At 42.4% G+C, this 15,019-nt stretch overlaps 1 protein-coding gene across 5 annotated transcripts in view; it reads right to left on the reverse strand.

Annotated features, from left to right (window-relative positions):
• The window catches only part of UTRN (utrophin), a 560,266-nt gene that overhangs the window by 280,383 nt on the left and 264,864 nt on the right, over positions 1-15,019 (reverse strand). For all 5 annotated transcript variants that reach the window (XM_074990438.1, XM_074990437.1, XM_074990436.1 and 2 more), the window contains 2 exons: positions 10,226-10,380; positions 1,076-1,265 (listed from right to left, as the gene is read on the reverse strand). In XM_074990438.1, the coding sequence (XP_074846539.1) occupies positions 1,076-1,265; positions 10,226-10,380 (345 nt within the window). The remainder of the gene's footprint in view (positions 1-1,075; positions 1,266-10,225; positions 10,381-15,019) is intronic.

Genomic DNA, 15,019 nt, shown 5'->3' on the forward strand with positions numbered 1-15,019 from the left:
GAGACCATGAAAGTTATTATTTAATATAATTTAACCTATTGTGCCTTCTTTGCCCGCAGAAACAAAATACATTACATTAGATAATGAAGTAAACTAACTGAATGAGACATGTTAATTAAAAAAAATTAGGAAGAAAGGGGAATGGATTTCACATTATGTCACTGGGTCAACCAAAGTACCCATATTCAGAAACCATTTTAACCATTTGCCTCCTAGCATAAATGCAAAACAAGCATTTTAATGTAGTTGAATCGAACCTCTTCAGCCTGAGGCCCAAACAAACCACTGCAAAGTAGTCACATGTCTCCAATCAACCCTTCTGTACATATCCTCTGCCTGCTCTCCTCCATTTGTGCACCTAAGGCAAAGTCCATTTCTCCCTAACCATACATCCCAGAAAAGAGGGAGTACCTTTGGAGGAGTCCTTTTGGCCTTTCTTGAGTGGTTGGAAAAGCCTTTCTTTGCTAGATATTTCCCTCGGTCCAGGTAGAGACATTAAAATTCCTATTCTGTTATTGCTGTCTTTCCCAGTTGGGCAGGGAAGAAGGCAATGGAGAAGGCAGAGCCACTTTCTCATCTCACTCCCATGTAACACAGTTGGTGACAAGCAGGAACTGCTGAGCAACAATGAAAGGACAGCAACTGCTCAAAGCAGTACCAGCTAATAACAACTATGCTGCTAGGACAGCAGGGGAGGTGCCAGGGAGGAGTGGGAGTGTGGAATGAAGTTGAGGAGCCCATCTCCGATACCTGTGCTCCCTAATGCAGGACAGAGATGAGCACTTATGTTACATAATAACAGGGTGTAGCTCAGGGAGGACATCTTCCACTAATAACATATATTTTTGTCTTAATACAGCTACCCAGAAAGGTCACAGTTTAGAGCCTGATGGATACAGGTGGCTCAGGATTATTACATTCATAATGTCAATAATGCCCTCCATTCCCAGTGCCATTTTGAAATACTGTTTTATTGAATATAATGCAGGATTTCCACTTCATTAGGCACCTTTTTCCTGGTCAGGTTCACAGTAGTAGAGAAGCAGAAATCAATAATATTCTCTAAAGCTCTTACCTGCACCTGTTTTTTCAGTTCCCCAATACAGGCACTGTCCTCCAGAGCGTTCTCCCGTTGGGATGCATCTGCAAGGACATTAAGTGTAGTTTCTGCCTCTTGCATCCACTTGAGGAAGCCCTCTAGATCCTTGAGTGAGGTTTGCACTATCTTCAGTTCAACCTCCAAGGCATTCTGCCTATCACCAGCTCTGAAAGCACAAATGAGACAGATTCCAATTTTTTTCTCTTTGACATCATGTATGTGAATCATAAATATACTGTACAGTGATCTGAAGATTCACTCATATAAAGAACGAAGAAAACCATGCAGTCTGTTCGTACTTGTTTTCTTGTATGTTATGGCATCGTTTCCTGGGACACTGCATGCGTACCTACCATTCTGTACTGGGTACATGTATTACACCCAAACCCCATAGGAATGCAAAGACGATACAAATTGGTCAATAAAACCTGGCATTTCTATGAGTTACAACCATGGGTTTGTGACACTGCAAGGGTGAGATGCTATTATTTCCACACTTTGAACATTTTCCTCACTGCTGTTATCAGCGGACACCCTCTGAAGGGCAAGCAGTAGCTCATTGGTTTGAATGGAAACCATTTCCTTTAAAAGGTATTTACTTTACACATAACAGCACTGTGGAAAACTGAATAGATGTACTTCATTTGCGCTTCTTCAGGGGAGCTAAAAGATACAGGATTTCCACACACACAAGAGGTATCTGCCTTTATGTGACAGTGTTTACTTAATACTGGCTGACAACATCTCCCATTAGGGTGAAAGCTAGCTGTATTGACATCTCTTGCCTTGGATAATTTTCTTCATTCAGACCACTTAAATGTTGCAAAACCTCTGACGACCTTAATTTCTCCAAACTGATGGCCTTATGCCCAGCATGACTGTCTCACACAGAAAGCTAAAAAAAGTTTGAAGTTTGCTACACCAATGACCTTTTAACAGCAACGAAGGGTCCTGTGGCACCTTATAGACTAACAGAAAAGTTTTGAGCATGAGCTTTCGTGAGCAAAGACTCACTTCATCAGATGCATTATCATCAGAAAGCTCATGCTCCAAACTTTTCTGTTAGTCTATAAGGTGCCACAGGACCCTTCATTGCTGTTACAGATCCAGGCTAACACGGCTACCCCTCTGAAACAATGACCTTTTGGGACTCTAGGAAAGTGTTATCCTTAACATCTATGGGTTTTCTCCTTGGGGTCAAGAAAACATACCAAAAAAATGTGCCATATTTCAACACTATAAACCCAAAGGGACACTGGTTACAAGATTCAAGCTGAAAGGCCAGGTAAACAAACTGTCTGATAAACTTTTGGTGGCATTTAATAGAAAGGCCAATGGTCAAATAAGGGATTTTTCTACATGGAGCAGCTCGTAAGTATTAAGTCAAATTTAAATATGACTCAAAAACAACTGTAATTCCATAAAATAGAGTTGAAGTCTTGCTGACCTGCAGTGGGAAGATCAAAATGTGGGGGATCGGGCTCAGGCCCATCTCTAATAGACAACAAGATTTTGCCAGTCTGAATAATACCTTTCTACCAAAGAGTGAGCTCAGGTGGTAGTACATAGGGAATACGGCTAGCAGAATCTAGCCCACAATAAAAATACAGACAGGAGAATTCCAGCGTGTAGTTTCCAACCGTATAGCCCCACAAACGCCTACATGCTTAATACAGGTTGAAACTCTCTAATCTGGAACTCTTTCATTCGGCAACATCCATAATCAAGCATGAGTTTAGTTAGCCAGATGCCCACTTATGGGTATGTCCAAGTTTCTCATAGTGCTATAAAGTTTGTCTCCAGCTACCATCCTGGGTGTCAGTGTTCTGTGCTGTTATTAAGTAATTTACCCTCAAGTGTCTTTTAAGAACCCATGACAGAGTGGAAGTGTTAGTAATGCAGCTAGACAACACTGCCCCGTGGGCTAGCAAATTCTCTCATCCGGCACCAGTCAAGTCCCAGGGATGCCAGATTAGAGAGGTTCACCCTGTACTGATGAGCTCTGGCAACACCATAAGAAATCACAAGGAATAGTTTCAAAAGGCTTTAGAGGTTACTATAACTTTTTAAATAGTCTCACTCACATTGGTTCAACAAAGGATCAGAATAAAAGAATGCGATACAACTTTAAAATGTATCAATGCAAAACTGTGACAAGTTAACATTTTTAAAAAATTTCCAGTAACCTTTACCAATTATACATTGCACAGTATGAAACTGAATTTAATGTATTGTTCACAAATATGGACAAAATAAACATGTTTTCCATGAAACACTCATAGGCTTTTCTACCCGAAGCCACTAGTCTCTTCCCTCTATGTTACAATTAAACTGCTACTGACACCTAATGAGAGAGTGTTAAAGGGTTTATGAAAATGCTGTCATTTAGAAGAGAAAATCCAAATCCTCATCCTTTGTCTTGTTTGTATGGATAGGAGCTTCCCTGGTATTTTGGCCACATTTCTAGCCTTATACATTTGCATCCAACTGCCTGAAATTTGAATTTTCTTTTCAACTTTCTACCAAACTGTGCTGTGCAGTGCTTATTCAACAGTATTAAACAATTGCTCCATTTGAAGCTAGACATGGTTAAGTTTCAGTAGTGGCTGAAATGATCCACAGATGGCAAGACCTAATTTTTGAGTCAAAAGAAGCTGTAGATGACCAGTTCCCTTCAGAATCAAGCCCATGATTTCTACATTAGTTTACTGGCAACGTGGAAAAACATTGTATAAATATCCTGAATAGCTGTCATTCAAGTACAACAAGTCTAATTCATATTTTTATAATTTTTTTCAGAGAAATGTAGGTAGTCCGTTGTGTCCGACGATGACGTCTTGAGCTTGCACAGGCTCATCAGTTGTGGACTCACACGTGGCTGAGGAGTTCAAGCTTTGAACAGCATGAGTGTTTGTAGTGGGGGCAAGGGAATTGTCCTGGCTCTGTTGGTGAGGCTGCTGCCGCTGCTTTCTTCCTCTCATGAGCATCAATGAGGCGCACGCATTGCTGCTCTTCAAAGTTGTTATACGCGTGTCATATGAGAGCACACCAGCCTGTTCAGTCTTCTGCATGCTGCTCTAGCCGATCTGGTTTTAAACCAGCATGAGCAATGTTGACCTTCACGCAGTCTTTGTATCTCTTGCGAGGCCTGCCTTGATTCCTTTTGGCCCGGGAGAGTTCACCGTAGAGGTGTTGCTTAGGTGTTGCCATTCGTATGGCGTGCCCTGTCCAGCAAAGCTGGGATTTCAGAATCATGGCTTTGATGCTCGTGGTTCCTGCTCTGTCCAGGACTTTCAGGTTTGTAACTCTGTCCTGCCATCAAATGTGCAGTATTGACCTCAGGCTGCGTATGTGGAAGCACTCCAGCAGTTTTATATGTTTTCTGTACAAGGTCCAGGTTTCACAGCCATGCAGGAGACTGGTCAGGACTACAGCCTTGTACACTTTCAGTTTAGTGGAGTGTCACATTGTAGCCAGACAGAATCCCCCTGCTCTACTCCATCTTGCCTGCCCCTCTTAGGTGCCTCAGACCAACACAAAGTACAGTGAAAAACAGCACAGTCTTAGAATGTTTTGAGAGCACACAGTACAAGGCTTAAGAATGTTTTGAGATGCCTCACAAACACAGATGTGCTATGTTAGCATGACCCTGGACTGGGAAAAATACAGATAAGGCGGCCAATAGTCCGGCCGATGACCACAGGGCCTCAAGCTGCCCTTGGATGGTACTGATAATTGATACGCCCACATTTTTCGTCCCAGAAGAGGAATTTCCTGCCCATGTGAAAAAAAACACCCTGTCTTAACAAATTTAGTTCTCTCTATCTTACAAGTGTACATTAACTTGCAGCTGCTTTATAAGAACTGGCATCACAAAAATGAGCCAGAACAATTGGTACCTTGAGATAAGGAAGAATCTACGTTCCCTAAGGGGTATAAAGAAGGGTCTGGCAGCCCACCCTAACTGAGCTCCAATTACCTATACCTGCCGGTCAGGTAAGGCCTTTGCCTCCCGAGGACCCAGGGGATGCCCTCCTCGTTTGTTCTTCCCGAGGGATTCAGTGAATGACGTTGGCTACGCCAGAGTCGAAAGATGCAGGGGTGAGAATTATACCTGCAATGTTTTTGTGCACATTTAATAGTAAGAGCTCTTTAGTCTGAGGCATCTGGTCCTCAAATGGGTAACTTTCTCTAATTGACATGTCATTTGTATCATCCTACTATAGTAGCTAAAAATAGAGCAATACCCTTGTAACCATTAAGATTTTTATTGCAATAACTGTGTAACCATTAACATTTTTCTTTCTGCTTTAATAAATAGTAACCATGTTTAAGCTTCAGCCTGACTCCTTTCAGTTACTGTGATTCAACCGAACACAAACAAAAGAACCATACCTGTGTGGCTATACCAGCCTGGTCAGTGGTAAAGTGCAGTAAGAGCTGAGCATTGCGTCGTGTCACCTCCACGGGACAGACTGCTGGGACGCCCGTCAACCTCCCTGGCTGCCCATTGTGAAGGGACAGTCTGTCCTAGCAGTCAAAGACTCGGGTGGTATAAGCTCTCTGCACCAATCTCGGGGGCACCCATCAGCCACAGTGGCCGCCCACTGTGACAGGACAGCCTGTCGTAGCAGTTAAAGTCTCGGGTGAATCTCGGGGGCATCTGTCAACCATCTTGGCTGCCTGCTGCGAAGGGATAGGCTGTCCCAGCAGCTAAAAACTTGGATGTAAAATAGGCTCACAGACCATTCATTACCTGGCCACCGGCTAACACAGATATTGTGCTGATTCAACACTCGTGCTTGAATTCCTCTACTGTTTTTAACTCTGTTCCTTCAATAAAGATTGAAGTGGGGAGAACAGCAGATCCTGGAGCAGGTTAAAACAGTACCTCGGTCTTTCCTAGGCTGATGGGCAAACCAAAGAGGTGAGTGGCATCAGCAAACTTGTTGACGATGAGCTGAAGATCAGATTCCTTGTGTCCCATAAGTGCCCAGTCGTCAGCAAAAAGAGCTTCAAGGATGAGCCTCTCTGGTGTCTTGGTTTTAGCTTGCAGACAACAAAGGTCAAAAAGTGACCCATCAAGTCTGTATTTTACGTAAACTCCCTGGTCCAGGTCCCTAAATGTGTGGCTGAGGATGCATGTGAAAAAGAGGTTGAACAACACTGGGGCCAGCACGCACCCTTGCTTCACACCACTGGATATCTCAAATGCATCTGAGGACTCGCCATTTGAAAGAACAAAGCTAGTCATGTCATCATGGAACAGGCATATGAGGTTAACGAATCTTCGTGGGCAGTCAAGTTTTGACAGGATAATCCACAGGGCTTCTCTGTTGACGGAGTCAAACGCCTTGGTCAGGTCTATAAAGACAGCGTACAGATCCAAGTTCTGCTCTATGCACTTTTCCTGGACCTGATGAACAGCAAAGATCATGTCAATGGTGCTGCAGCCTAGGCGAAGACCACACTGTGCCTCTGGTAGGCTCTCCTCTGAGAGGTTGGTGATCAGACGGTTGAGGGTGACTCGAGCCAAGACCTTCCCAGCAGTACAGAGAAGGGAGATGCCCCGGTAATTTCCACAGTCAGCTTTGTTGCCCTTGTTCTTGAAGAGCATGACGACTGTTGCATCCTTAAAGTCTTTGGGCATGTCTTCTTCCTCCCAGAAGCTGATCAAGATGATGTGAAAGGCTTCAAGTGACACTGGTCCTGCTGCTTTGAAAATTTCAGCAGAGATACCGTCCATCCCAGGGGCCTTGCCAGAGCTGGTGTGGCTGATTGCCTACTACCAATATAAACTATTCAGAAAGCAGAAGCCTTTAATGTATCACTGCCTCCGCGGCTTAATGCTTCTGGCTCTAGGTCTGGTGGAATATGCCTGAACATTTATTCTCCTGTTGAAAAAATAATAATGAAATGCTAATTCAAATGATGGGATGCTTGATAAATATGTTATCTAAAAATTATACAAAATGCCCCTTAAAATTAGAGCAATGTAACCAGCAAAGAAATAAAGACAAAACAATTAGGAAGTCTTGACTTCAAAATCATCTCCCTCTGTAAGGATTTCCTTCCAGGAAAGGGAGTAAATTTAATAATGAAGCAGCAATGAGAACAAAAAGCTGAAAATAAAGGTGGCTTTCAAAGAAACAGACAAGTGTCAAAGTATGAACCAAGAATACTGGCCCTACTCTGGAAGCTTAAGCACAGGCAGATGAGCTGAACTTCACACTCCATTTCATTGCTTTAAGAATGGCAGCTCCTGCACTAACTTTTAGCATCTCAAACTTCCTGCTTGGTTGAAACTCAGGGAAGGTATACAATCCTGTTATAGCCCTCATGCATTCATGCTATTTGACTGAAAGCTGGAAAAAAATACTATTAAATATGCTTTGCATATTGTAGCAGCGTGAATAGCAAATGGCTTGAGAATGAGGATGTGGATAATCTGAGAGTTTTCAATTTTTCAGTGAGAAGAAAAAAATAAGGCTTGTATAATGACGCAGTGGTAATCCACATTATTATAGGAGAGACATAGAGATGCTGATTCCACTTTCACAGAGATAATAAATACAAAGCGAAGAAGAAGAGAGAGCTCTGCACTGCACTGCACTGTAACCCCCTCTCTCATCCTTTCATGACAGGCAAGATTTTGCCAGCCTGAGACCAAAGGAGTCCAAATCCAGGCCATGAAAACTTAGAGGGCTCTGATAATGATCTTCAAAGGTTGTGGAGTCAGTATCAGGATGAACTTCAGACTTCCACAGAAGTGCAGAAAGTGACACCAGACTCAAATGCATAAGAAAAAAAAAGTGAATTCTACTAATAGTGCCAGGAACAAGAACAAGAAAATCATTCCCCTCTACTTTTAGGCTCTTTCCAGCCCAGTCTGAATCTTAAATTCCATTATCTTGTTTGTTTCAAATGCAAACTGTAATTCTATATTCTGCAGTACACTCTGCAGAAACGTGGGTGGAGAGAGAGAATGTATCAGAAAGAAACAAAAGGGATGATGAGGACATGAAATGTAATGCATTATTGAGGCTGTGAATGTATTGATGAATTACCATAGTTTTAGCCCTTAGAGTATAACAATGTTATTAAACACTGTACAACATATCCAATTTACACCACAAAGTGGAAAGCTAAATCTCTTTAACGTCAATGGCTTTAAAATGAGCTGTTTAAAATTTAAAGTTCTACTGCAATTATGTTTCATTGCTGTATTGTGATGTTATTCAGAACCATGAGTCTTCCAGATAAAGTAACTAAAAAATCCTCCTGGTTTATCTATGCATGGATACTGTTAACACAGACAATGAAGCACTTCTAAAATGATATTATAAGCATAAAACTTTGTGCACCAAACAATCTCTCCCACACCAAAGCCCATGTGAACTGAGCCTCAGATTCTTTGGTATATGGCCACAGGTGCCAATCACATACAAAAACTCAGATTTTTACTACCATTCATTTTTCATTTACTCAAATACAGTAATGGGACAGAGGGATGACCCAAAATCCAAATTTGAATGTGAATGAGAGATCAAGAAAGGCATTGAACCATGAGATAGCCTCAAAACTATAACGTGAACCAACTATTGGAAAAACTGGAAATTTTTCTCACTAACTAAAGCCTATTTCCACAATGGTTCTGGGATCATAGGGACTTAGGTGTCCAAATCCCAATGAACTTCAAACAGTTTTCAAACGCCTTTAAAAATCCCAGGACCTCTCAAGTCACATCTAAAGAGGGATATATTTTTAATCTATCCTCTCTGACACACACTCAAATTACCACATAGGATGAGCTACACAGTTTTATACCATTTCAGTTATCATCTCTGAAAACAACCAGGAAAGTCTTTGAAGACTTCCTTGCCACATCAATGCACAAACTACTGAGGCAGAATGTTCCTCCCACGAACATTCTACATAGTGCTTCTTTAATTACCTCTGATATTTACTACATACCACTGAAGTCACCTTCTTCCTTCTGCTCTCCTTTCCCAGGACATAATGTCACTTATACAACTTTCATTAGCCATCTCTCTAGCTTGTCTCATTCACTTTCATCTACTAAAGAACTTTCACTGGCTGCTACCTTTAAAGACTTTTTTCTTTAAAAAACCACAACACATTGAATTTTTCCCCTGAAAAAAGCAATTAGCCCTGCTAAATCATCATTTAATTATTAGGTAAGACAACTATTTTCTTTTAAAGCTTTTGCGCTCTCTCTCTCTCTCTCTGTGTATGTGTGTATACACACACACACACACACACACATTCTGTTCTATATATTATATTCTGTATGTTATTCTACATACTATTCTTAAATCATCTGTCATCATTTGTCGGCTACAAAAAATATACAACAGGATTCAAAGGGGTATTTGATTAATTTGTACACAATAGAACTATGCACATATCCATCATATGCAGGACCATATTGTTACTGACTTTCAGCAAATAATTTGAACTAGTGTAAAAAAAGTAAATTTCAGGAGCAGAATGGTGTACTGTTCTTACAGCTCCTCAAATTAGATATTCAGCTTCAAAAATAAAAAAGTACCACATATGGAATGGGACTCCAAAAATAAACTGGAGGTACTTCAGAAAAAGTATCCCCAAGATATGAAAAGGCTTGTAAGAATTAACTTATGTCAGAAGACTGAACTGAATTCATATAAAGTCACAAAAAGGAAACTCAATTTATAATTATCCAAAGATGCTGATTTCAAAGAAGGGAAAGAATTGTTCAAAGCATTGCACAGAAGAATGGCTAGGGACAAAGAAATAAGACTGAACAAAGAAAAAATCGTGAAAGCACCAGCATGTATTTATTTATTTATTTGATGGACAAGATGATCGGTGCATGTATGGACAAAAGTCTTACAGGATCAATTGTAGAAACGCCACCATTAGAAATATTCTAAATCTGACTCACTCTAATACAGGTGACCACTGAACTGTGATAACCTTGTAGGCTACAAAAAAGGAAGAATAGATGGCTTAATGAGAGCCTCTCATATCCATGAGTTTATGTCCAATATTTTGACTGTTTAAAACAGCAAGACCTAGATATACCGTGTAAAATATTTACACTCAACAGAGCCTTGAAGTTACCTTTGATTAAGGTTGATCCAAGAGGTGCTTAAACGGTCAGTGATTTCTTTCACCTTCCTTGTGTCATCATTACTGTAGTCCAGAAGAAGTTTATTAGAGAGGTCATTGAATGCAGCCACGGTGCTCTCTCTTTTAGGCAGTTCTTGTATTAGCAACTAAGGAAAAAAATCAGAACAAATAAACAGGTAATAGAGGAAATTTAAAATCAAAGTCTGATCTCCCATATTCTATATTGGTAAGTTATTGCACAGATTGACTGTGAAACACGTATATGTACATTTTCCTGCGTGATGTAAATTTACTATCAGAATACCATAAATTTCAGTATATGTGAATACACTATTCAAATAGAAATGACAAAAAGCATTTGCCAAAGAGCACAAGGGACTATACAAATTGTATTCTGTATTGCATTGTATTCTGCTTACCAACTGGGCAAAGAAAAAACAAAGGTAGACTTTTTGAAAAAATATTTTTACTTGGAAGATCATTTCATATATTTTTCCTAACAGTGTTCCAAGAAAAACCTCTAAAATATTATGAGACATGCACCTCTTGCCATTAAAATTGGAGGGGTTGGAATATTTCTTCAGGATTTGTAGGCCTGTTCTCTTTACTAGGAATGATATGCCATACTTGTTGAACAAAGATCAGATGTGCATCATACATGTCTACTTACAAACGAACAATATACAGATGCATTTTAACAAAATAGAGAACATATGAGACAAATAAACTTTTTTGTTTAAGTTAAGGAAAGTCAAAGCTCAAACTGCAGTGCACTTAAGATAAGCCCACTATGCAAGGGTAGCCATGAGTGAATGAATTAAATATAATTCCACAATCTAAACAAATGTATGCTAAATTTTTCATTTTGCATGCTCCCTTATGCTACATTATCTATCTGTGGTGAATTTTTTAGCAAACATTTAAATTATGTCCTCTAATAAATACTGAACCATTTAACTCCTATTGCACATGGGTTTAACTCTGGCTCGCTGTCCCAGCAGTAACTCTGATCGCCAGAGTGTGGGTTTAGGGGGCAGAACAAAAGTGAAAGGAAAATACTAAAAATACTAGATCACTGCCTATGCAGATGTCATCTTACAACTGCTTGCTTCCAGAATGTGAAAAAATGTATTACGGTGTTATGAACTGGTGTGTCCAGCTAAGTAGCCAGTAATACATCAGTAAAAGACCTGTTGCCTGTTCCAAAACTGGTGTTCTTTAATATGTGTAGCTCATGTTCATTCTAAGTGTGCTCACCACATGCATCACTGCTGGAAGCTTCTCCCTAAGCAGTACCCTGGCAGACTGGGTCTGATGCCCCTTGGAGTGGCACCCCTACTACAAAGCATAAAGTACACTACCAGCTCCACCAACTCTCAGTTCTTTCTTGCCAGAAACACCAACAGTGAGAAAGGAGATCAGATTAATAAAAGAGTTATTAAACCCTGACTTTTTCGGAAAGGCAGCTACTCACAGCCAGATTGCAAAGATTAATCCATCAGGGAGGTATTCTATGCCTTCCATCTAAAGGGAAAACTTCACGCACTTTGCCAGGTAAGTCATCCTACTACAGGGCCTCCTACTGCCTAACAGCACCTGTTGCACCTCCCGAGAGGATGTCTGCTCCTCCGGGTTTAGCCATGCAGCAGCCACACCACGAAGTGGAGGGGCAGGAGGCTGGGGTGAAGGAGATGACCACAGTCCTGCACCAGGCGGTGTGACCCACTGAGCAGCACCTACTTAAAGGCTGTGGTGAGGTCTAAGAGCCTGACAAACCACTGCTGGTGCAATTAAGCACAATCCAGGTTGCCAATGCAATCAAGATGACGCAGGCATTGTCTCTCCGGATCTTTCCCAGGACTCTGCTAATGAGCGTAACGAATGGGAGTGCATGTATATGAGGTCCCCTGACCAACACAGGAGAAAAACCTCTGTCATCAGCACCCTGTAAGAAGCAAAACATGAGTCTTCCTGTTCTGCACCATGGCAAAAGAGTCCACTTGGGGAATTCCACACCTCTGGAAGAGACTCTGGGCAACCTCGGGGTGGAGTGGCCACTCGTGGACAAATAAGAAGGATCTGCTGAGATGATCCACCAGTGTGTTTTTGATGCCAAGAAGGTGAAATGCTGTACACACAACTCCCACAGATGCAGCGCCTCTTGACATGGCTGATGTGTGCGCTCCTCGTCTACTGATGCAGAACATGGAGGCCATGTTTTCCATCAACACCTGAGACACACAGCCCCCAGTTGCAGGAGGAACACTGTGCACGCCCAGCTAATTGTCCTGAGCTCTGACATTTATGTGCAACGTCAGCTCCTCTGGGTACCATGTACCTTGTGATGGCACTGCTCCAAGGTGCACCCCTATCCAAGGCATCCTATAAGAGCAAAACTGATGGATGTGTGCTGTCAAATGGGACTCCTTGCAGGACTGTTTCAGGGATAGTACACATCTGATCACCTTGAGCGCATCTGGGAAAATGAACAACTTGTATAGGTGATCTCTGGATGGGACATACACTATCACCAGCCACTATTGGAGCATCTGCAGCCCCACATTGACATAGGTGCATCCCACCACGTGACCCAGTAATCACAGACAGACCCTGGCAGTCACGAGGGGAAATGCAAAGACTCCAAATATGAGATCTTCTTGTGTGAAATCTGCTAAGCAGCAGGTAAGCCCTGGCCTTTGTAGGGCCTAGAACTTCTCTGGTAAACACCATCCTCTGTACAGTGACTAACATTAACCATTCTTTGTTTATCAACAGGCCTATTCCCCGGCACTGGGACAGTAATGTCTCAGTGGCATTCACAACCTGGTAAGGCCCTTGATTAGCCAGTCATCAAAGTAATGGATAGATAAGGATGACCCAAGGCCTGAGGCAGGACATCCCCATTGCCATGCATTTTGCAAACACTTGTGATGCTGTGGCCAGGATAAAAAGCAGCACTGTGAAATGGTAATGTGCCTGTCCCACTGTGAAAAACAGGAGCAACAGCCTGTGTTCTTGGAAGGTCACTGCATGAAAATGTGTCCTTCAAGTCAAAGTCACCATACCAGTCTCCTGGATCCAGGGAAGGAATAATGGAGGGCAGGGAGACCATAGGGAACTTCAAGTTCTCGTGGTATTTGTTGAGGTATCCTAGTGCCAAGATGGATCTCAGATTGCCTCTAGCCTTTGGCATTAGAAAATAAAGAGAATAGAACCCCTTGCCCCTGAGTTCTAGGAGGACTTTTTCCACCACACCACTCCCCACCACTCCTTCCTGTAGCAGGCTTTCAACTGGCCGTATCTAGCAGGGCTGATGAGCAGTTTCAGTTGGTAAACAGGGTCATGAGCCACACAGATCCAGTCGAAGGAGTGAGCGAGGCGTAGGATTCCATTCCAGGACAGATGAATGCAAGAGGCCTAACATCTTTGGCATTGGGGTGGGCTGCACTCAGAGAAGCCAGGAAAGTGCAGAGATGATGTGAACCCTGAATGCCACACAGCTTATTCTGGATGACAGTACACAACACACAATTGGTGGAACATTATGGGGAAATACCATGAGGGAATCCTAATGGACTCTTCTGTCCCTTTAGGCTTCTCACATAGTTCTGCCATTGGGGGACAGGGAATGCTATCCCACAGTTAAGGGCTTTGGTAGCTAAGGCTCAGCCATGTGACTCATGCTTGGAGAGTGGCTGTTAGTCAGGTACAGGGGGGTTCCCAGGTCTGGTTAAAAGTGGGCCGCAGTCTCCTTCATCAAAAACATCCTCAGAGGGAGTTACCTCCCTGATGCTGGATGGAAAGGATCAGTAGATACTGCACTTGGACTACATATGTGCTTCAAAAGCCCTACAGGTACTTTTGGTGCTCATCACTGGTGGAAAAGAATCAAAGGCAGGGGAGACAGTTAAATCCTGCAACTCTGGGCAGATTGTCCTCCAGTGCAGAGGGTTGAACTAATCTACTATATATTTGAGAAAGTTTGCCTGTCTGTATGTCTGTCCATCCGTACGAGTCCACTTGTTAGAAGGATAATGATACTGCAGAATGGTCACAGGAGGGCAGCAAGCATGCCCCTGCCACTCCAGGCTGGCACCTGCCCCCCCACCCCAAGCCTCCCCACATCTCCCACCCCGTCCCCTGACTCATGCACCCCCCACACTTCCTGCCTTGAAGGACCTGAGCAACATTGGGTAAATCTTCTAGTCCTGTAATAATTATAAGCTTACTAGCTATGTACTCATGCTAATTAAAACTAGATACATAAAAACTAATTTACAAGTACACTCTACTGATTATGCACTTCTCTAAGACAGACTCAGGCCACGCAGCAGCAAGAAGGATTTGAACAGGCATCAACGCCCGCTGCTGTTGTCCAGGAGCATGAAGGGACACTACTACACACATGCAGATCACCTGACACTGATTTGAAGATGTTCCAAAGTATGGCACACGAGCACCCTAATGTGGGAAACTCACAGTGATCAGCCCCCAAGGAAAAACATTGGAATGCTTTTGGGAACATGTGATTAATTCTCACCATCACATTCTCTGCTCCTCTCCAACCCAGTCCTTAGCCTGGATCTCCTCCTTCCCTTACAGTCTCTATTTTTTTTAAAATTACATCCTCTCTCTTTCCATTCACTGCTCCACCCTTAAGAACAATCCACACTGATTGAGCGTCATCCTCATTTTTGATTGTGTACTTTTAGTTCATCTTATCCTACTTCCCCTTTTGCCCACTCTTCCCTTCCTTACACCAGAGAGGGACGACCCATCTTGGAC

This window comes from Carettochelys insculpta, chromosome 3, assembly GCF_033958435.1.
Source record: "Carettochelys insculpta isolate YL-2023 chromosome 3, ASM3395843v1, whole genome shotgun sequence".
Classification (NCBI taxonomy): Eukaryota; Metazoa; Chordata; order Testudines; family Carettochelyidae; genus Carettochelys; species Carettochelys insculpta.